The sequence below is a fragment of the Panthera tigris genome, chromosome C1, assembly GCF_018350195.1.
Source record: "Panthera tigris isolate Pti1 chromosome C1, P.tigris_Pti1_mat1.1, whole genome shotgun sequence".
In the NCBI taxonomy this organism is placed as follows: Eukaryota; Metazoa; Chordata; class Mammalia; order Carnivora; family Felidae; genus Panthera; species Panthera tigris.
This window is the reverse complement of record NC_056667.1, coordinates 138,347,634-138,370,821: the sequence shown is the minus strand read 5'-3', so window position 1 is coordinate 138,370,821 and position 23,188 is coordinate 138,347,634. Positions and strand designations below refer to the sequence as shown.

At 35.1% G+C, this 23,188-nt stretch overlaps 1 protein-coding gene across 3 annotated transcripts in view; it reads right to left on the bottom strand.

Annotated features, from left to right (window-relative positions):
- The window catches only part of EPC2 (enhancer of polycomb homolog 2), a 121,190-nt gene that overhangs the window by 24,298 nt on the left and 73,704 nt on the right, over positions 1–23,188 (bottom strand). For all 3 annotated transcript variants that reach the window (XM_007078544.2, XM_007078545.2, XM_007078546.2), the window contains exons 3-6: positions 15,142–15,287; positions 8,763–8,969; positions 2,586–2,734; positions 1,677–1,809 (exon numbers count right to left, since the gene is read on the bottom strand). In XM_007078544.2, coding sequence (XP_007078606.1) covers positions 1,677–1,809; positions 2,586–2,734; positions 8,763–8,969; positions 15,142–15,287 — 635 coding nt within the window. The remainder of the gene's footprint in view (positions 1–1,676; positions 1,810–2,585; positions 2,735–8,762; positions 8,970–15,141; positions 15,288–23,188) is intronic.

Here is a 23,188-nt window from a genome sequence, read left to right as displayed (position 1 = left end):
TTTTTAGAATTACTACCTCAACTGAACAGTAATCAAACTGTTCTCAAGTACCCTAGAGTTCTGTGATAGCACTTTAGAGGTCATCTGGCAACCAGACTGACAGATGGGGTGGGTTTCCAGCGCCCCCTGCTTTCCACCCCTCAGCAGAGAAGCTCTGTTACTATCTGTTTTGACATACATAGTGGTATTCCTCTTAATAAATAGGGTTCTACTACTTAAAAAGTTTGGGAATGATTGTTCTAATAGAGCACCAAAGTACAAGCAATATTGAAGTGAAAAAATATTTAAGAGGTTCTACATTTTCCCGTGTAGTCCACATTTTTGTTAAAACTACTGCAGGGTCAAAAATGGTACATACAATGAAAATGTTGCTTAAATGGCAAATTATTTAGTGATATAGCTAGGTTTCCTACAATGGTTAAATCTATGGCATCAAAAAGAGAACCTCACCCTCTTCGAAACTACCTATATTTTAAGGTGGGATGTGTGACAAGATAAATAAAGTTAGCTACGTGTAATGGGGTGGATCAACAATGAATGAGCAAACGTATCTCTAACACTAGTAAACATTCTGAGTGTTTTTCCTACAGATGATCTAAAATAAAAACCTAAAATATAGGAAAGGCTGATTCTGTCAGTAATTTCAGGTTGAGTTTTATCTTCTCTACCAATCATATACTTGGAAAAAGCATTGGTTTATATAAAATGGATTTTAAAAAATAACTTAGAAAATAACATTTATTGCACTGATAACATTTTTGGCTATAGAGGCAAGTGTGTTTTAAAAAGAATCAAGTAGGTGGGCTAGATGCCTGTGATTAATAAGAAAGAACTTTTGTGTTTGAATTGACATCAGCTGATTAAAGGAGGAGTCTTCCTGCTCCACATTCTTCTTTGACCTTTAACAACGAACCCAGGAAAAGTAAGAATTGTGTACATTTTTAAAAGATGAATTTTCCACAAACACCCTATGTTGCTTTTTAAATCTTGCTATATACAAAGTTCCACTGTCTAAATGCTCAGTCAATACCTATTTCTTAGTTAAATCTAAGCTCCTTAAAGGTTTTATTAATGAATACTTTAATTAATGTACCAAGTGAATACTGAATAAATACAATTTCTTGAAGTCTAAAAGACTTAAATAATCACTGAATCTGGCTCTTTATTAGAGAAGAAAATAGCATCTGGAAGTTACAGGACTTCTTCAAATCACTCAAAGTAGATAGCAGTTGATTCTGGAAGTGATAATGAAACTAAGAATAACTTTCAATAATAAATAGTCTCAATGAAGAAAGCTTTAATCTTAGATTTTGATGCCTGCCACTACAACGCAGGATTCGCTAAGGCTAGTGACAACAACTCAACTTTAATTACCCATATTCTCTAGAGAAGCAGATAGCACAGTGAAAAGCACATGGTTTTTGGTGTTAGACCTAAATCTTGAATCAGCCACTTATTAGCTATATAATCTAGAAGTCACTCAGAGATAAAATCTGTGTCAATGGGCTGCTATAACGATTAATGAGTTAATATGTATGTAAAAATTCCTAGCAATAGTAAAAACTAACGCATGTTAATCACTTTCTTCTTTAATCAAACTATACTAAGACAGCTGATGAAACCCTTAATTGTCTAAACAATATTATCATATGTGCTTCTCCCCAGAGGATATTCACCTTAGTTTTACATTCTTGGACTTTGTGATGATTTCCATTATGAAGAGTTGCTGGAGTGGCATATAACTCTTTTTCTGATCTATTGATTTTCACTTCATTAAGGATTTCACCGCCATAGTCTCCCAAATGATATCTTGAAAAGGTCACAAAATATAAGAAAATGTTTTGTAGTTGAAAAATAAATTAGAAAAAAAAAAAACCCAATGATATCGCAATTAACTAGAACACAACTAATTAATTAATCAGATTATTCTTTTAAAAAAAGATTATTCTTGAAAGAAAATTTACAGGAATAAATAAGTTCATATTCGGGATATAGTAAGACAAAAACCAAAAAACCCTCTAAGGTATACAGAAGACAAATTTCTCATATATTTAATATTTTCAAACAGTGTTGGAAATGATGTTTAGAATGCTTACCTCAGGAATCACATAAAATTCTGTCAGGTGTAGTTTAGTCTATTTAGTTATGCAGGAAAAGGACTACTGCATTAGAGACACATTTATAAAATGCGTTGAAACAAAAAATGTTTTCTACCTAGTTAGAAAATAAAATCATTTAAACATTCATTTCCCTCAAATTTTAATAGAAACTTTAATAAAAAGGATGGACAAAATGATCTCTAGATTCTTTTCTAATAAAACTAAAGGATTCTGAAAAAAAAATTAAGTATATTAGAGGATCTATACATAATACACACAAAAATATACCCCAAATTCGCAATCCAAACTGATAATCTAACTTAAAAAAAACTGGCAATACCCGGATTCTTCAAAAAATGTAGATTTCATTTAAGAATCCATTTTAACTGTTTTAAAGCATGGCAAAAAATAAAACAAATCATTTGGTTATATTCTGACCATCATTTAGCTAAAGCTACCGTTAGTATACAACAGCAGCAAGGTTACCTTTTTTCCACAACTTCTAAGGTTAAGTGCAATAATTCTCGTTTTGTTTTCTCTCTTCTCTTAATCATTTCCAAAATTGTTATGGCTCTACTAAACTCTCGTCTCAATTTCAACATCTTTTCATAAGAGGCTTCATCATTCTTACGATTCTGTTGAAAACAACAATTTTAGAAGAATAAACAATCCAATCATCAACATTTCCATTTTCATTCAACAAAATCTTATGAGATCCAAAACTGTTGCATAAAGCAAAATGTTAAAAAAGTATTAAATATAAAAATGTTAAAAATCATCTTAAACAGCAACTACATAAGAGAACCTATTTAACTCTGAAAACAGAAGTACAAGCAAGTATCTCTCAAATATTAAAAAAAAATGCTGCCCACTGTTGAAAAGATGGAATGATAGAAGGGATAATTCCAACGTACACACATTTTTAAAAGTCTGCCTGAAATAAAACCTAGTGTATCAATCAGAAAATGCAGCCCATTGAAATTGATGCAAGGCATTTTCCAGTGACAGAAACAGTTCTGTTAAAGCAAGGTTACCTACCAAAAAAAAAAAAAAAAAAAAAAAAGCCAAAATGGGTCTCTATCATTCACCTCTGTAACTGCAGGTTGGAAGGTTCAATATACCACAATGTAAACACTCACGATGACAATGACAAGCAAAACTTCCTATCAGAAACTCAGATATAAAACTGAAAGTAGGATATAAAGTATCTCAAAGAACTGGACTGTCATGTTTCAAAGTAATAACACCTCACCGCAGGGCAGAAAACAAGTGAAAACTCTAAATTTCAGAGTGTTGTTAAGAAGGCCCCACTGTGAAGCCTGAGATTTAATTTGAACCACTCCAAATCAAAGTCCTGCTTAATAATGAAAGAAGGCTCAGTTGTAATTAGCAACTATTTGCATAAAAGTTACTGTTAATATAAAATATTGTGTTTAATCAAATAACCACAGAATATTTATAGTAGGCATGGAACTATTTGTTTAAAAACAGACCATTACCACCTCTCATTCTATGTATCCAGACACTGCACTTAAGCAATCTTCCCATCCTTGAGTTAATAATACAATGACATTAGAAAGAACCTGAAGCCAGGTTTCATATTGGAGGATTATAAAAGAGAAAATAAAACTTAAAGATTCAAAGTTTTACTTTTTTCTTTAATGTATAGTTTCTTGTATTTGAAACTTAATCATCACTTATAAAACATAACCTAAACTAAATCTCATTAAGGTACTGCGTACCAAGTATTTTAAATGTTATATTAGTCATTCTTTTATTTCATCAAAAGGAAATTAATTTTTTTACCCCTTCAGTACTATGTGACAAAAGGCAAAATCTACAGCATGGTTTTAAGCAAGAAAACTTGGCAAGCAGGCAGAAATACCTCCCAACTGAAAAAAAATTAACATTACCAAGAGCAAATATTAAAGTGTTCCCCTGTACAGAGTACTGCACATGTCCCCTATCCTCAAAAGGCTTACAGTCTAGTAAGAATGAGACATACAGATTCAAAAGACGAGTAATAATATAAGGCTACATGCCAGCTGAACAATATTCAAAAGTGCACCAGAACCTTTTAAGATCACCCCCCTCTTCACTGTTTTTTGTGGACTATATGCTTCTGCCCTGTCTTAACCATTCATTTTCTGCTCTCTTTAGGCCCAAATTAACTACCCTTACTAATTTTTCCTTTCTCTAGTCCTCTCTACTGTTTTTTTACTTTTTATTTTGAAATAATTTCATATTTACATAAAGTTAAAAAACCGGTATGAAGAATTCTTCTGTATTTTCATCCAGATTGCTCAAATGTTATTTGTTATTTTACATTTGTTTTATCTCTATGTATTTATTTAGTCTATGTTGTGAGGAACTGAAATGTTTGTGTCCTCTGAAAATTCATTTTGAAACTCCAAGGCCCCAATGTGATGGTATTTAGAGGTAGGGCCTTTGGGAGGTGATTAGGTCATGAGGGAGGAGTCCTCACAAATGAATTTGTGCTCTTATAAAAGAGACCCCAAAGAGCTCTTTCTCTTGCTCCTTCCACCATGTGAGGACACAGTAAGATGATCACTTCTGAATCAGCAAGTAGGCCCTCACCAGACACTGAATCTGCTAGTACCTGTATCTAGGACCTTCAAGCCTTTAGAACTGTGACAAATAAATATTTGTTGTTTAAAGCACTCAGTCTATGGTGTTTTTTGTTACAGCAGCCTAAACGGACTAAGGCACATACACATGAATGTATAATAAACACATACACAAATATGCAAAATTAGCATATTTTTTTAGAGTTTATTTTGAGAGAGAGAGAGAGAGAGAGAGAGAGAGAGAGAGACAGAGACAGACAGAGAGAGGGAGGGGGAGAGAGAAAGGGAGAGGGAGAGAGAGAGAGAGAAATGTGGGGCTCAAACTCACCAACTGTGAGCTCATGACCTGAGCCAAAATCAAGAGTCGGATGCTTAACTGACTGAGCCACCCACGTACCCCTATTTAAAAAACATTTTTTGAGAATGATTGGGATGTGTACTGTCCCTTCATCTCTAAGCACTTTAATATGTACTTTCTAGAAACAATGATACTCTCTTATATAACCAGTAACCATTATTGAAATCAGGAAATTAACATTGATGTTATCGTATTATCTAAACACTTTATTCATATTTCACTGATTGTCCTACTAATGTCCTTTATAGCAATAAATATAATTGTTAAATATGTATTTTTATATGTTTATGTAATTGATGCTATAAAGGATATTAGCAGGACAATTATTTTTATTATTAAATTCACTCATAACAGTAAATTTTTTCCTGGTCTAGGGTCTGATTCAGGATCACAATTGCACTTAGCTGTCATGTCTCTTTAACGTCCTATAATTTGGAATAGTTCCTTTGACTTTCTACAGTGATCCTAGTCTTGACATTTTTAAATAGAGGCCACTTATTTTGTAGGATGTTCCTCACTATGGGTTTCTTCAATGTTTTCCCACAATTAAATTCAGGTTATGTATTCTTCATAGGATTATCACAAAAGTGATCATTGTATCCCTCTCTTATATCAGGAGTTAAATGATACCTATTTGTCCCATTACTGTTGATGGTAATTTTTATCCCTTGATTAAGATGCTATCAGGTTCCTTTAGTCAAATTACTATTTTTAATTAAAAAGGACACTGTAGGATTACATACCTTGTTTCTCACCAAATTTCCTACCACTAATGTAGTATCCACTGATTCTAACTTTTGCCTGAAACAATTATTACTATCGTGGCGGCCCAATGGTGATTTTCAAACTTCATCATTCTACTGAAACTTGGAAATTTTAAAGTTCTACTGTAAGGAAAAGTGTTCCCTTCTCTTTTATCAGTCAGTCTACCAACCAACCATCCATTCATCCATCCGTCCCTCCCTCCCACCCTCCATCCATCCATCCATCCATCCATCCATTTATATTAGTATGGACTCATGGGTTACTATGGGTTATTCATTATTTATTTTGACATTTAAAACTTTCCCACATCTGGTTAGTAGAGTCCCTTCAAGCTGGCTCTTGAGGCCTTCTGACATGGGTCCAACATGCTTTTATCTTTAATCAACAGTCTTACTTTCTGGCATAACAGAATGTTCCAAGCGTATCTTTATATTTCCCAGCCCTAGACCTGGAAACACTATTTTTCTAAGGATTTCTGGTTCTTTTTGATGGAAAATGGCATTTAAAAATCAAGATGTACATGCTAGGCATGCTCACTGCTACTGAGTATTATTGCTTCTAGACTCAGCGAACAGAGCTAGGAAATACACCTGTAATATATGTATGTACACATACATTCACAGATCTATATCTGACTATACCAATATTAAAAACAATGAATTCATACTGATATCTTTTCTGTGCTTTTAAGATGGCCCTATCCCTGTTTTCAAATCTATTCACTTCCTTTACCGTTCCTCACAATGGTCTCTGCTCTGGACCAACTCTTTTTTCCCTATTCCCAGTTACATATTATAGTTCTGACCTACTGCCCAATCTTCAGGGAAGTAGTTCTCAAACTGCTGCACTTTAGATTTAACTGTAGACCTTTTTATAACCAAGGATAATTCACAGGAGATTGTTACATGTGGCCAGACTGAGAACAACTACTTTGAGTTTCCTCTCTTGTCTTTCTCGTTTATTCTGGGCCACAGAGAGGGAGGAGAGAAAGCACAGATGTTAACAGTTGTATATATGGGGTTAAACATATTAAACACACATGCTGATTTAAGACTTCCCAATCAGCACTTTCAGGCATGTTGGTGCCTTAAGACTGTCTCATTTAAGAATGTCCTAAAAGTACTTAAGCACTCCCAAATTAAGTATTAGTTTACCAAATTAAAATTAAATTCTAGCCTGCCAAGCAAATATTTCAGAAGTCCTTTATTTTAGCACCTCTGTATGTAGCTATGCACGTGTTTTCAATCTGTGGAAACAAAAAAGTAGAGAACCTTTGCTAGCAATATTCATTTTTGCAGCTCCCAGTGCTTGCCCACCTCTGGAACATCTAGGGGTATTCACTGTTGACTGCGTTCCCAACTTTCTCATTTTGAACCATAAACATTTTGAAGCAGCATCAGTGTGCGTGAAGGGGAAAAGTCTTTGGTCCCAAAATTGAAAACAGAGAGGAATAAAAAGACTACTGGAAAAGAAAATGTACCACTCTGCAGAGGAAGGTGAAAATAACAGGCAAGAGAAAGGGTAGAAATCAGAGTGTCAGGAAAAAGCAATACTAGTTATTGCACAATGAAAGCGCCTATACATTGGAATGCACTACTAGCAATTCCCAATATGCACTGGTTAGAAAACAGTGATTTAACCTATTTAAGAATAAAGCTGATTTAAACATTTAAAATGTTGTTTACATGTCAATAAATACTCCCTAGTTTTCAGTTCTTCACACCCACTCACTGAAAGAAGCCTAATGGTATACTTCCTTCAAAAAAACACTGCTAAAAGTCTGTTTAGGAATGTATCTGAATTAATTACATTTCTTTTAAAAAGCAATTACTAGTTCATATTTTTCAACGATTCAGGTAAACTTCCTCTTCCTCATGTCTAATCGCCTATATTTACAAATTTACCTCATCCCAGTCTTTTCTAAGCAAGATGTTACACTTTCATAAAATATCTCAGAATATCTTATCTAAGAACTAAAACGCCAAGTTGAAAACTTAGCCTGGTTTAGGCAATGTCATCTAAACTTGGGACATCTAAGACAGACTTACAGGAACTGGTTATTAACCAGTAGTAGAATTTTTCCTAAAATATACTATTCCTGGCAGCTGTTACGTTTCACAGCTGTTACATTCACAACTGACAAGGACAAGCTTTTCATGTTAGGAGAAACAGGAATCCATAGAAAAGGCTTTGCCTCCCATCATAATTCCTCATGGCTTTTACATTTATATGTTCTAATTTTTTGCAACGCTAGAGAATGTGTTATTGTCTATGGTGTTTACTGTTAATTATGAGAAATAGAAGACAATGAACACCACCTGTACAATAACACTTTCTTCTATAACATATCATTCCACAGCATGAAACCCTGTTTCTCTTATGTAAAATTCTGGCTCACACTGCTTGTGAAAGGCAGATGCGGACAAGTTCATCAATTAGAAATCTGACACAACTGACAACTCAGAAAAGAAGAAAAAGATTCCACTGTTACTTCTGACTATGGGAAGAACAGGCTTGAAAAGAACCTTTCCTTCCTTCCCATGACCCCACAGTAGCTAAAGGGAGTCAAGTTCTTTTTTATACCCAAGAATTAGAATATGGTTTCAAAAGAGCTATAAGCTCTTAAGCTTCCCAAACAAGAGGATATGTATAAAATGTATAGTTTACTGAAGAGCTCAAATTTCTGAGATATATAAAGATAGAGAATTCCTTTTACTACTTCAACTGTAAGTCTGAAATGGTAAAATCAGGAGACTATAAAGGGCATGGATATTGGTTATTGTACCAACAGAAGCTACTGAAGAGCAGGATTTCTAACATTTGGTTCAATTCAACAATGTTATTAGCTCCTCTTTATGTTCAAGGTATTCAAAATTATTGAAATTATTAGCAGAAAAAAATTGATCTTAAATACTATTAAGGCATACTAATTAAATCTAATTTGCCCATTACCTTTCGAGTTTGCATTTTCTCTGTTCTCCTCCGAAAGGCAACATAAGGGTCATTGTTGGTGGAGCCATCTCTTTTCTCTTGTTTTATCTGAGGAATGAGGGACGGCCCTCTACAGTTTTTACGTTTTCTTACCCAGTAGTCATACACAGCTTTAATAAGGTAATCATCTTCGTTTAGCAGCAGTTTTGCTTCCTGAAGTGTTACAAGCTAAATGAAAAACACAAATTGTCATCAACTATGTTTGAAAATGAGAAATCAAAGTTAAACTATGATCAGTCTAACGATGATCAGACATCACGATCGCAGAAAACAGAATTCAATTCAATCTAACAAAGGATTTGTTAATAAGGAGATTCATTCAAAAATTTACATTTTGCCCTGAGAGGTAGTAAGAACCACAACTTAAAATACTTAAGAAGACTGAATGAACAGTAGTTGGGAAGACTGCAACAGATCTACGCCTCAGGTAAGTCTTGGACTAGAAGACACCTCGGGTCCATCAAAAATCTGATAATCTGTGATTCTATACATTTGAAGATCTAGTTTTCAACAGTCTACTAGGTTCTTTCTGTGCTTTTGTTTTCCAACAGAAACCAGAAGATACAGAAGGTTTCTTTCTATATCTATCTACAATGAAAGATTAATATTTTCCAATATACTGCAACTAACATAACAACTTTCTTTTGAAACTGTGAAAGAATAAACTTAGCATGTTTCCAGAGGTTTCAACATTAAGCAATCTTGAATTTCTTGTATGAATTACATATAAAGGCAATTCTTCTAGCGAAGCTACTTTAGTACTAGAGAATCCTTGTTCTCAACACTCATTCTGCTAATAACATTGTTACGTCTGTGACAGCAGCCCTCAGATGATTCCCCTTGGAGTTTTGACACAGGTATCTCAAGGATGTCCTTCTCTGTTATCAATACAGTCAACATAATGTTGACATATCTCAAACTAAGGTTTGTAAAAATTTGCTTGGTCACATGTTTCCTTGTTCCTTGTGAAGACTGATCAGCTTGAGCAGGATGGATTATGGGTTATCCATACCCATTTATACCCATTTACAGGGAACTCTAGAAAAAGATCATGGAGTTAAGGCTGGAAAACTTCAACGAAGTGCTGTTATCACAATCTTTCTACTTTATCACTTTGGAAATGAAGATTCATTTTCAAAACAAGCTGAGATATCTAACAAATGTTTCCCTTAAACTCAGAAATTAAGGGAAAAATTTTCTCAGTGAAACTGTAAGATCAACATATGAATCAATATGAGGGTTATATGAAGTCAATGGAAGACGGCATGACCTACCAAATAAATTTGATCTCTGATTTCTCATACTGGTATAACTTCATAGAATAAATGCAATAATCATTTGGATTTCCAGTCCTGTGATGGTGATTACCAGGGTTAATTAGTTGGTTTCTTATTATAATTTGGCTGCCAAGATTGGCCACAGGAAGAGAATACACTGACAATGTCAACTCAAGTATTCTAGTCCATGTAATGATTACTTTTAGTGTAATGAAATTATATGTGGCCATACTTTGGCTTATTCAATGTCTCAGTGGAGTCAGCTTCAACTCATCTGAGAGTCTGAGTAACTTGGTCTTTAAAGTGGAGGGCCACAGCCTGGAATAAGAGACCAAACCAAAAGCAGCAATATTTCCAAACATCACTTTAAATGGGCAACTCCGTTAGCTCAAGTTCTCTGGAATGGCCCAAAGTCTACAAGGCCAGTGGTAGATTAAGAATCAAACTTTCTGGATCCAGTAAAATTCTACCTCAGGACATCTGAGTGGCTCTGTCGGTTAAGCGTCTGACTCTCAATCTCTGCTCAGGTCATGGTCTCACAGTTCATGAGATCAAGCCCTGCGTCGGACTCTGCACTGACAGCGTGGAGCCTGCTTGGGATTCTCTCCCTCTCTGCCCCGCCCCTGCTCACTCTCTATAAATAAACTTAAAAAAAAAAAAAGAATAATTAAAAAAAACACACCTTAATAAAACACAAAAACCAAAAAACAAAAACTCGACCTCATGCTTACAGCATCATAACATTACGAGCAGCTCTCATGTGCTCTGGGGACCAATGGTGTGATATGCTACACACCTTCAGCTGTTTGTGGTCATTCTGCTTCTGATAAAATTTTGTACCCTTCACTAATTATACTCTAACTCTAGAGTGTGGAGGAGGATAGGTTTCTTTCCATCAAGCTGCAGAGCGGTGATGAGTTTCTTATCCAACATTACTACCAGAATAACACTGCTTCCCATCCTCCTGCAGGAAGTGTCATGGGATTAAAACACTGCCTCAGGTCTCCTTCTCTGGTACTTCTTGTTCCTTCTAGAAATGTCCTTCTGCCTGGTTGATACATACCCTCTTTATATCTCAGGTACCAAGAATTCAATACATTGTTTACAGTTAAAGATCCTGACCTTTCTTTCCAGTGTTAACTGTATTTTCTCAGTTGACTGATGTTTTTATGTTGCTATACAGTAAATTTTTATTTTAACCATTCTGTTAAAAGTATCTTTAGCTATTCTAAGGCAATTAGTGTCACTGGCATCATTATGATCACAGTGACAGCATCAATTTGAGTGGGCAAAAACTATTTGCACAGTCTCAAATTATGACACATGATTAAATATCCACAAAATCAGAATCTTACTACTTTTCTATCTTAAGAAAAAACTTCTGCCATTTAACACTTTCTACCAGAAAGCAGTGGAGACCACTATTTACTTGATAAAAAGGTCTGTGGTAAAATTTATTATTTTTAAGACAGCTCTGAGTTGTTTGGTTTCCTTACTTTGGGGGCCCGGAGGTGAGGAGATTAAAAATTATTCTACTAGTGGGCTTTTCTTCTAGACTACTACTAGCTCCATGAAGACAAAGATCATTTAGTTTGCTTACATACAGATTTATGGCTTAGCAATTTCAATAAACACATTTATAATACACAAATGAATAAATTATGCATAAAATTAATGTTTTTTAATATAGTCAATTAAGCAATAAGTAGTTAATAATCAACTCCTATCAGTCCACCGTTGTGTTATATAGCTTGTGGGGAAGACAGGAAAAAAACTGATAAAACCACTACCTACAGAAACTTACAATATGGCAATGGACGCAAGGCAAATACAATTTAAACAATAAGTGAACAACGTAAGAACTTTAGAACTGAATATTAGTGCATTAAAATATATGAGAGAATCATAAAATACTCCATCTGGGAGTGCCTGTGTTGATAGCTTAAGATACAAGCATAAATTCTGAGGACAGATACTGAGGGAAACAGCAACAAACACGATGTAGAGGAAAAACGGAAGAGAAGATGAAGAAAGAAGACAAGACTCAAGAAATGTGGAGGTCAACAGCACCCACTACTCTAGGGACATTTAGTAGGATACAGGCTGAAATGGATGGATGACAATGAGAAGGTCAATGGTGCCCTGGGTGCAATTTCAGTAAACTGAAATGGATTGTAGTATGGGTAAGAGTTAAACAATACAGCTAATCTTTTAAAAATTTAACTGGTGACAAAAAAAAAAAAAAAGAGGAAAGACACAGGGTAGTATTTTATAGAGAAATATGAGGTCGAATGAAAGGCTTCTCTTGGAAATAGGGACCCATGACATATTTTTGGGCAAAGGTAGAAAGACTGAAGAAGTGAGAGAAGAGATAATTAAAGATGAAATATTCAAGCAATATACAGGTGGAAAAAGAGTGAGAATTAGAAATTTAGGGACTGAAGGGATTAAAAAAACCCCACATCATTGTGAGTTTTGGGAGTCACTGGAGAGATGAGGAATACAGTACAGGATCATGTGGAGTTAAGAGAGTAAGTCAGAAAAGCTAAACTTGAGAGGTCTGGGGACTATCTAGGTGGAGAAGCCAACAGGCAACACGAAAAGAGAAAAAAGAAAGTCCTGGATCTTGAGAAGGAAGTCAAGGGTAAAGATATATGTATTATTACCCTCAGAAAAATGCTTGCTAAGGTGATATTATCCCAAAATACATAAGGTAAGAATATCAAGAACAGAATTTCAAGAAACCCTGATGTTTGCAGAAATTAATGAAAAGGACTCAGTAGAAGACAATTAGAAGGAATGGTCAAAGAAAATAATTTAAAAAATCAGAAGAGAATGAAGTATATTCAAAAGAGCAAAGGTGAGGTGTTTCAAGAAATAAAGAGCTCAATTAAAATAAATGAATGAGGACTGAAATTAATCACAGCATTTGGCAACAGGAATTTTCAATAATGACTTCATTGCAGTAGTCTCCACAGAATGATGGGAGCAGAAGCTTTGTCTCAGTCTATCTTTTATGTCTTTTCTCTGTCAACCTAATAAATATTGCTTTAACCACAAACTTGATTCCTTGCCTTGAGATCTGCTACTATGTTAGCTGCCAAAAAGGAAAAATAAAGAAATCTGTGAATCCATAGTTCAGGTACCTGGAATGAGAAGAGTCTTTGGTATCTTTAATCCTTAGTTCTAATAACAGGACCATTATCTTGTCCCTAAGGCAAACTTCTACCTTTGTCTACACTGCCAAAAGCAGGTGCTACTATGCTCTGAGCCTACCCAATTTTAGGGCTTTGAAGCTTGTCACTGAACAAAAAGAACTAAAAAAGGATAGTGTTGATTGTATGTGGACAGTTAAGTGTATTACTGTTCACGTGTGTTTTGTTTATCCTGCCCCACTTAGATGAGAAACTCCCCAAGGGCAGAACTTCTGTCACCTCCCTTGTTCACCTAAGCACTAAGTAATTACTGACTGAAATGAAAGAAAGCAAATTACAGAACAGAGCATTGAAGGCTTCTGAGGATATAACTTCAGCCACCAAGAGTAATTTTTGAGTAATCATGAAAAATAGCAGATATACCAAAATAAAGACTGAACCTAAGATTGCTAGAAGTTTGCATATAAAGAAGAAAAATGAACCTATACCTGATGCCAGTAATCAAAATCTTAGAAAAACTGTGAGCACTAATAAGAATATTTTCAATATTCAATTTGATAATTAAAACAAATTTCCAATAAAAAAAGATGGTCTTTCAAAAAACCAACTAAGTTGAATTTTACAACATTCGGTTTCCAATGTACTTTTTTTGATTGCACATCAAATATTACTTTCCATCCAAATGGGGGGAAAAGACTGGAAGAAAGGCTAAATATGCAGCAGGCATTTCACAATGGAAAAGTTTTGAAAAATGTTCTGAATAGCTGGTAATGCCTTAAGGATTTAAAGGACTTTAGTTGGGAGGTAAAGGAAAATAATGAATTTGTAATGGGTAAACTACTGAAAAGTGTTAACAGTCTACTATAAAATGTTTACTTTTATCTCTAACTTCTTACTACATTAATAACAATTAATATATTAATACACCACACAGATACACCAAGCAATTATTTTTTAAAACAATTTATTTTTAAAATCTAATTACAACAATCTATACATGCTCATTATAGTAAATTTGGAAAACAGAAACAGAATAAAGAACATAATAATCACCAATAATCCTATCACTTAAATAGAACCAATAGTGGTATTTTGCTGGATTTTCTTGATCTTTTATTCAATGTGCACATATAAATGTAAACACTTTAAATGAATCTCAGAGTTTTGCACTTAAACAATTCTGTATCCTTTTTTGAAATCTAACATTATATAATGAGCAATTTCTGTTAATATTCAAAATAATTATTTTTAATGGCTATGTGATATTTTACCCTACAGACAACTCATAAGTCATTCTGAACATCCTTGTTCAAAAACCTGACATTTTTACCAGTTATTTTTTTTGAGAATGACTCCTAGAGGTAGGATTACTAAATCAAAAGGTACACGCATTTTAAGGTTCCTGACATATGCTGCCTAATTGCTTTCCAAAAAGACCATACCCTTTTAAATTCTCTATACCATATTTAGAATGACCCACTAAAAAAATTATTTCTTTGCGAATAATTTTTTCTTCACTTAAAATTTTAAGTAATATATACGTAAAACTAAAATGATAATGAGTACCTTAATAAATCTGAGCTTAACTAAGCCAGATTTGGTATAAGATATCTGCCTTAAAGACCCAACCAAGCAAATACAGTCCTATGAAAAGGATCGAGAAGGTATTAAATACTATTGCAGCTAGTATTATTTTTATATCCAAACAAGAAGTCAGAATAGTACTATTCATACTCCTATTCAAAGAAATTATGCTGAATTATTCAGTTCAAGGAATACTGTAAACAGAAATTCTAAGATGTCAGGGAAATTTAAAAGGCAATATACTCAGGTCTAAAGAAAATGTTAAATAAAGCTACTAACTGGATTAACTTTAAGACAGGAGACATTTTTACAAGGGTACAGTACCTGATTAGAACTGGCTTTTTCAAGTCTGTCAATCATAATTTCAAATTGCAAAGGCTTAATTTCCATCTTTCTGTTAAGTCTATTTAATAAGGTCTCATCTTCTGAATCCATATCATAATCTGGTTGCTCGTTGTCTAGATTAAAGGCTAGAAAAGAAAAGAAAAATTCTTCAAACTGAGGAGAAATTATGGAGTTACAGTGTGTTTATATTTGACCACAGAATACTACTAAATCACAACACATTGACCAAAGAGAAGCTCATGAGCAGACATCTAAAAATTGGTTTCAGGGTACACCCAAAACTAATGTAACATACATCGTATGTCAACTATACTCAAATAAAAAAACAAAAACAAAAACAAAAAATTGGTTTCGGAGACTGGAAGCACAGTGTAAGAAAAAATAAAATCTGAATTCATAGATGTGAATTAAAGTTTAACAGAACAGTAAAAGCAGTAACTAAAATTAATCTATTTTAAAAATAGAGGATCACAACAACCTACTGAAGATATCTGCAAGTGACATATTCAATAAAGACTTAGTATCCAAAATATATAAAGAACTTACACAACTTAACATCAAAAAACCAAATAATCCAATTAAAAAATGGGCAGAAGACATGAACTGATGTTTTTCCAAAGAAGACATACAAATGTCCAACAGACAGATGAAAAGATGCTTAACATCAGTCATCATCAGGGAAATACAAATCAAAACCACATGAGAGATCACCACACATCTGTCAGAGTAGCTAAAATAAAAAACCCAAGAAACAAGTGTTGGCAAGAATGTGAAGAAAAAGGAACTCTCTTGCACTGTTGGTGGGAATGCAAACTGGTGGAGCCACTGTGGCAAACAGTATGGAGATTCCTCGAAAAGTTAAAAACAGAACTACCCTATGATCCAGTAATTGCACTACTGGGTATCTACCCCAGTACAAAAACACTAATTCAAATACCCCTACATTTATTGCAGCATTATTTACAACAGCCAAGTATGGAAGCAGCCCAAGTGTCCATTGATAGATGAAGAGATAAACAAGATGTGCTATATATATAACAGAATATTATTCAGCCATAAAAAGAACTGAAATCTTGTCATTTGCAACAACATGGATGGAGCTAGACAGTATAATGCTAACTGCAACAAGACAGTCAGAGAGACAAATACCATATGATTTCACTCATATGTAGAATTTAGGAAAAAAAACAAATGAACAAAGGAAAAGGGAAAAGAGAAAGACAAACCAAAAAACAGACCCTTAACTATAGAGAAAAACAGATGGTTACCAGAGGGGAGGTGGTGGGAGATGGGTGTAAGAGGTGAAGGGGATTAATAGTACGCTTATTTGGATGAGCACTGAGTAATATATGGAATTGGTGAGTCACTATATTGTACACCTTAAACTAATAAAGCACTATATGTTAACTATACTGGAATTAAGATTTAAAAAATCAAAAATAGGACATCATGAAATATATGCCAAAATAGTAGCAATTATTAAAAAAAGATGTTATATATTTATCAACATGGTAGTTTGGTAATATAATGAGAAGCTATCTAAGAAAATTAAGAATCTAGAAATAAACTCAAGTGCAAAGTGTATGTATCATAAGAATGGTATTTCAAATCACTGAGGATAAAGGAGATTATTAATAAAAAGGGATTATACATACTAGTTACCTTTTAAAACTTAAGTTAGAATTCTACCTCATTCCTAATACCAATAAATGATGTATTTAACAAAATTTTATAGTAAAAAATAAAATGCGAAAAATGCTAGAAGAAAATGCAAGGGGAAAAATGTTTGGGTAGGTATAAGCTCAGAAGCCATAAAGCAAATTAAATAAATGCAAACACAGCAACAAGATATATTTCACTTATCAGACAGACAAAGATCTAAAACTTGATGGTATGCTATTTTGGAATGAATGGGGGAAGGAAATCTCAAACACCATGAGGAGGAAATTAAAACTGGTATTTAGTTCAATTAAAGACACCTACTCCTGGACTTGGCAATTCTATTTCTAGGAATTTATCGTATAAATATACAAACAGACAAATATACACATACAAGAATATTAGATGTGACACTGTAAGAAGTAAAAAATATAAAAACAAGCAATGTATGTGGGAATACAGAAATACTGTATATAATGGTTTGTACATACATGGAATAGACTGAAGCCCTAAAAATGAATGATAATGATGTATGTATACTGATAGGGAACGACACCTATCTTAACAAAAAGTGAGAAAAGCTAAGGTACAAAACAGTGTACATGTGCACTTATTTTTAAAAAATATAAATAGAATATATATGTATACATATATACTCTTTTAAGTGCACAGATTATTTTTATATAGTGCACAAAGATACGTTTTTATTTATTTTTTAAATTGTTACATATTTATTTTTGAGAGAGAGAGAGAGAGCGGGAGCAGGGGAGGGGCAGAGAGAAAGAGAGAGAGAGAGAGAGAGAGAAGAGAAGAGAGGAGAGAGAGAGGAGAGAGAGAGAGAGAAAGAGAGAGAGAGAGAGAATCCGAAGCAGAGCTTTCAGCACAGAGCCCAACATGGGGCTTGAACTCACCAACCATGAGATCATGACCTGAACCAAAGTCAGATGCCCAACTGATGAGCCACCCAGGTGCCCCAAAGATACGTTTTTAAAAGGGTAAGGAGAGGTGCGCCTGGGTGGCTTAGTCCATTAAGCATCTTGATTTCAGCTCAGGTCATGAGCTCACAGTGCATGGGATCGAGCCCCACATTGGGCTCTGCTGCACTGTCAGCACAGAGCTTGCTTGGGATTCATTCTCATTCTCTCTCTCTCTCTCTCTCTCAAAAATTACTTCTGGTTAAAGGTACCTTTCAAAGTCCCTTAGATTACCTTTTACTTGGATATATTCACATGCAAGTATCTGACAGGCATAGTTATATAGTGCAATGAAAATATGAAGAATCCAGAAGTAGTAATACAAGAAAATTTCTCAGAGCTAATAAATAAATGGCAAGAAGTTTTCAGATTAAAAGACTTTACCGACCATGGTACAAAACGAGTGGCATGCAATTCAATGCGGCACATAATGATGGGCTAGCTACTGCCCATTACTTCATGATACTATTATGAATATGAATATTACTACTACATATTATGTCTATTATATATTTTGTGTTAAGGGGAAATATGTGCTCCCCACATTTCCACTCAAATCTTCAGGAGGGAAAAGTACAGGAAAAATACTTTCAGCTTCTCCCTACCCCTGTACTTTCTCCTCAGCCAAGGAAGGCGTGACTTAGATGAATTTGCAAGGAGGACCTAATCAGTTCAATATCTTTGAGAGCATAATCTCTTGTGCTTCTTCCTTCTCTTGAAGAGGGGCATTCTAGTCAGCCCTCTACTACATGGTAAGCATAGGGGCCAATTCTCCCTATGCGGAGGCCTGCTTTGTCTCCAACCAGTGCCCAAACAATGGTGGGTAAGCTTGTCTAATTCAGGGGTTAAATATGAGAAAGTCCACTGAGGTCACGTATCTATGTCTTGTCTTCCAACACCATTTTTATTAGTATCCGTGTCTGTTTCTCAATTGGTTCCAAAGTATAAAAGAAAAAAGAATGTTGTTTTTTGTCCTCCTAAGCAAAATTTGCAGGCTACGCTCAACAATTTATAAGTGGCAATGTTTTTGTTTTTGTTTTTTTTAATTTTTTTTTTTAATGTTTTATTTATTTTTGAGACAGAGAGAGACAGAGCATGAGCAGGGGAGGGGCAGAGAGAGAGGGAGACACAGAATCCAAAGCAGGCTCCAGGCTCCGAGCTGTCAGCACAGAGCCTGACGCGAGGCTTGAACTCACGAACCATGAGATCATGACCTGAGCTGAAGTTGGACGCTTAACCGACTGAGCCACCCAGGTGCCCCGGCAATGTTTGTTTTGACTTCAGAACATTCTGTCTTCTATACTGCAGTCTCCATCATACAGCCTCTAAGATCATACATATTCTCTGTTCAGTTTATTCCACTCACCCTATTCTCTCTGGTTATTTGCATAACTACGATGCAATAGCACATGTGGTGTAAGTACTCTCTAACACACTGAATATAAGTTAAATGAGAGCACTTTAAATTCCCAGCCTTGTAAAAACATAGTAAAACAAACATGGATAATTTCCCTATCTTAATTCTGTGAATTTAGAACTCTTCACATAAACCTATCCTTGTTATTTATAGATATTAATCACGGTATCTGTCTGTGAACCCTCCTATGCCATGTTTGATACCGTGTGACATTCCATTCCACAGGGTTAGAGTAACTGACCCTAAACACCTAACCCATTGGTAACCAGTGACCTATGAAATAGAACAGGGTTTAAAGCTTTTGTAACAGAAATGTGAACACAAAGACTGCTTCTGGTTAAATAAGGCAGAACGAACACAAATACGTGTCCAAAAATTCCAAAATAAAAGCAGAGCAATGTTTGTTTGTTTTTTTTCTTCCAATGGCATTTATCTTCAGAGGTGATGAGAACAAGGAGGTAAGAATTATCAATCAAATTTTCAGACTTACAAAAGCTACAGCTTAGCAGACAAGAGAACACTGAGATATAAAACAGTCAGGGCAGGGCAGTGGGGGAGGCAGGTAGAGAGAAAACAACTTGAAGCAGGAAAACTCCCCCTATCCATCTAAAGACTTATTAAGAGTTGAGATCAATGGTTACTCTCTGAAAGAAGGGGTAAAACACTTCTGAAAATAGGAAAATTAGTTAAAAATCTTTATATGGAGAATTAGATCCTTCTCTTGTCCAGTGTAGCTAACCAAATAGTTTTTCTCCCAAATGGTAGAAGCCTGGCAGATTAATCTGCAAAGGCCGATCCAGAGAGCCTGTGGGCTCTGGAGCACCAGGCATATACCGAGGGAAAGTAAAAGCCTCCATACCAAATGAGAAAGGGTAAGCAACAGGCTATGTGTTGAATCATGAAATCTGCCAGCACTGCCATCCACTGCCATCTCACCTTGCCATCCCCACCTCCCAACTCAGCTATAAAAACAAAAACAGGGGCGCCTGGGTGGCTTAGTTGATTGAGTGTCCCACTCTTGATTTTGGCTCAGGTCATGATCCCAGGGTCGTGGGATCGAGGCTCATGTTGGACTCTGCTGAGCATGGAGCCTGCTTCGGATTCTCTCCCCCCACCCCGCCCCTCTTCCCTGGTCACACACTCTCTCGCTTTAAAAGAAAAACAAAACAGGAGTGCCTGGGTGGCTTCATTGGCCGACTTCAGCTCAGGTCATGATCTCATGGCTTGTGAGTTCTAGCCCCGTGTCATGCTCTGTGCTGACAGCTCGGAGCCTGGATCCTGCTTCAGATCTGTGTCTCCCTCTCTCTCTCTGCCCCTAACCCACTTGCATTCTGTCTCTCTCTCAAAAGTAAATAAATATTTAAAAAATTAAAAAAAATAAAAGAAAAACAAAAAGCCAAAAAAAAAAAAAAAGTTAGCCACCACATAAATGATCTTATTCCAATATAACTGGGACAGTCAAGTAATGCAGATATTTGAGAAAAGACAGCAAAACAAATATAATGAAAAAAAGAAACTCAGAGAAAACAATGAGAATGAAGAGAAAGAAAAAAATAACCCTTACAGAGATATTACTGCATCCATGAAAGTAGAAGAGAAACAGGATACTATATAAAAGGAACAGTTAGAGAACAGAAAATTAAAATTTTAAAGTATAATAGCAAAAATAAATAACATCAGCATTCTCAACAACGCTAGATGTTAAAGACAACAGTGTTCAAAATTCCTAAGTGTTCAAGAGTCAAAACAACCTAAAACCCTCTATCCAGCCAAACTATCAATCAAGTATGAGGCTACAATAAAAATATTATCAGACATGCAAGAACCCAAAAAAATGCACCTTCCCAACACCCTTTCTCAGAAAGCCACTGGAAAGTGTGCTCCATTAGAATGGAGTATATCTAAACATAAGAGAAGTCTGGAATCCAGGAAAGAGCGAAGCAAACACATGAGAGAAGCGAAGAAATTCCCAAGATGATGTTGACAGATGACAATCATGTAGTAAGCCTAAGAGCAACCAGTCTAGAATAAAGCAGCAAAATTAATGGTTCCAGGAAAAAATGTCCATGAAAGAAATAAAATTAACAGATTATTTGACTGTTTGAACATATTAAAAGAGTCATACTTCTATGGGAGAACTTGCATTGAATTAATGAAAGGCACATAGAAAAAGAAACAGAAACAGATAAGGAAGTTGTCTCCTTTGAAAATAAAAACCTAAGCAAGAAAGGAAATGTAATCATTAAGTACTTGTTTCAGTTGCTAATATTTGCAGAATACTGTATACACTGAATACTGATTTAATAATGTAATTATAGCCAAAAAAAAGGGGGGGGCAGGGAAAGTGTGTCGAGTAGATAAGTAAAAAGAAGAACATTTTAAATAGAGGAGAGAATATATTTTTCTAAAAAGTAGCTATCTCAGGGTGCCTGGGTGGCTCAGTCAGTTGAACATCTAACTTCAGCTCAAGTCATGATCTTGCATGCATGGGTTCGAGCCCTGCATTGGGCTCTGTGCTAACAGCTCAGAGCCTGGAGCCTGCTTTGGATTCTGTGTCTCCCTCTCTCTCTGCCCCTCCCCTCCTCAGGCTCGGTCTCTCTGTCTCTCAAAAAAATAAAATGTTAAAAATAATAAAAATAATAAAAAAAGAGGTGGACATACATTTAAAAAAAAAGCAGTTATCTCTCAGAATGGGATAAAGACTGCCCTTATTAGGGGAAGAAAATCTCAACTAAGCCTATTGATAAGCGTATTAACCTGATAAAAACATGTGATTTAAAAGACCTAAAAACCCAAACCAACCCCCCCCCCCCAAGAGGCAATATGTGTGTTAATGATGGGAACAAGTGAAAAGGTACCATTTATAATATGGGCCATGGAAGACCAAAGCTGTGAGGTAACAGAAATGAGAAGGAAAAAAGCAAAAGAATTCCAGTTCTAGTTTATAAGCATTAAGAATCCTTACAAAAGGCACTTGGGTGGCTCAGTAGGTTAAGTGTCCGACTCTTGATTTCAGCTCAGGTCATGATCTCACGGTTTTTGAGTTTGAGCCCTGCATAGGGTTCAGCTCTGACAGTGCAGAGCCTGCTTGGGATTCTCTCTCTTCCTCCCTCTCTGTTCCTCCTCAACTCGCAATCTCATTCTCTCTCTCAAAATAAATAAACATTAAAAATTTCTTTAAGAATCCTTACACTAATTCCCTTTTTGCTTTAGTTAATCTGAATCGTAATTGCTAACCTTATAATAAAAAGTATCTGTTTAATACACTTAATCCTTGGTAAAAAATGTTTCCCCGAGGGTTAGTACAACTTATTTTGAGATTTTAGGTTTCAAGCAGAACTTTATTTTTCCTTTGTTTGTAGTCCTAAACATTTCCAGTTAGTATTCAGTAGCTTAATAAAACCCTAATTCAGTTGTTGCTTGTAAGTACTGTGAATTACAATTACTTGTAACAATGGTTACCCCTGATGCAATTCCTATTATCCTCAAATGAATGCTTCACATACATTTTCTCTAATGTTCACAAAACCCGGGAGAGGATGGTATTGTATCTTCACTGCAAAATAAAATTGAGATTTTAGAGGTGTTTCAGTTAGTTTGCACCTTGTCACACAGAATTTGAACCCAAGTATGTTGGATTCAGAAGTACATGCTACTTTCCCTTTATCACAACTTGCCTGAAAGGAGTGCATTTATATGTGCCCCTAGTCTGTGGGTTGTTCTTACGATTCTTTGCTTGTACAGAAATTTTAAGTTTTAATAGAGTACAATTTATTAACCTTTCCCTTATGGTTTCTCTCTTTGCCTTAAGAATTCTTTAAGTCATAAGGTTATCCTTTTTTTTTTTAATGTTAATATTTTGTGTTTCATATTTAGTCTTTATTTGGTTGTTCTTCCATATGGATAACCATTGTCCCAGCACTACTTATCAAATATTTTCATTCTTGGGGTGCCTGGGTGGCTCAGTCAGTTGAAT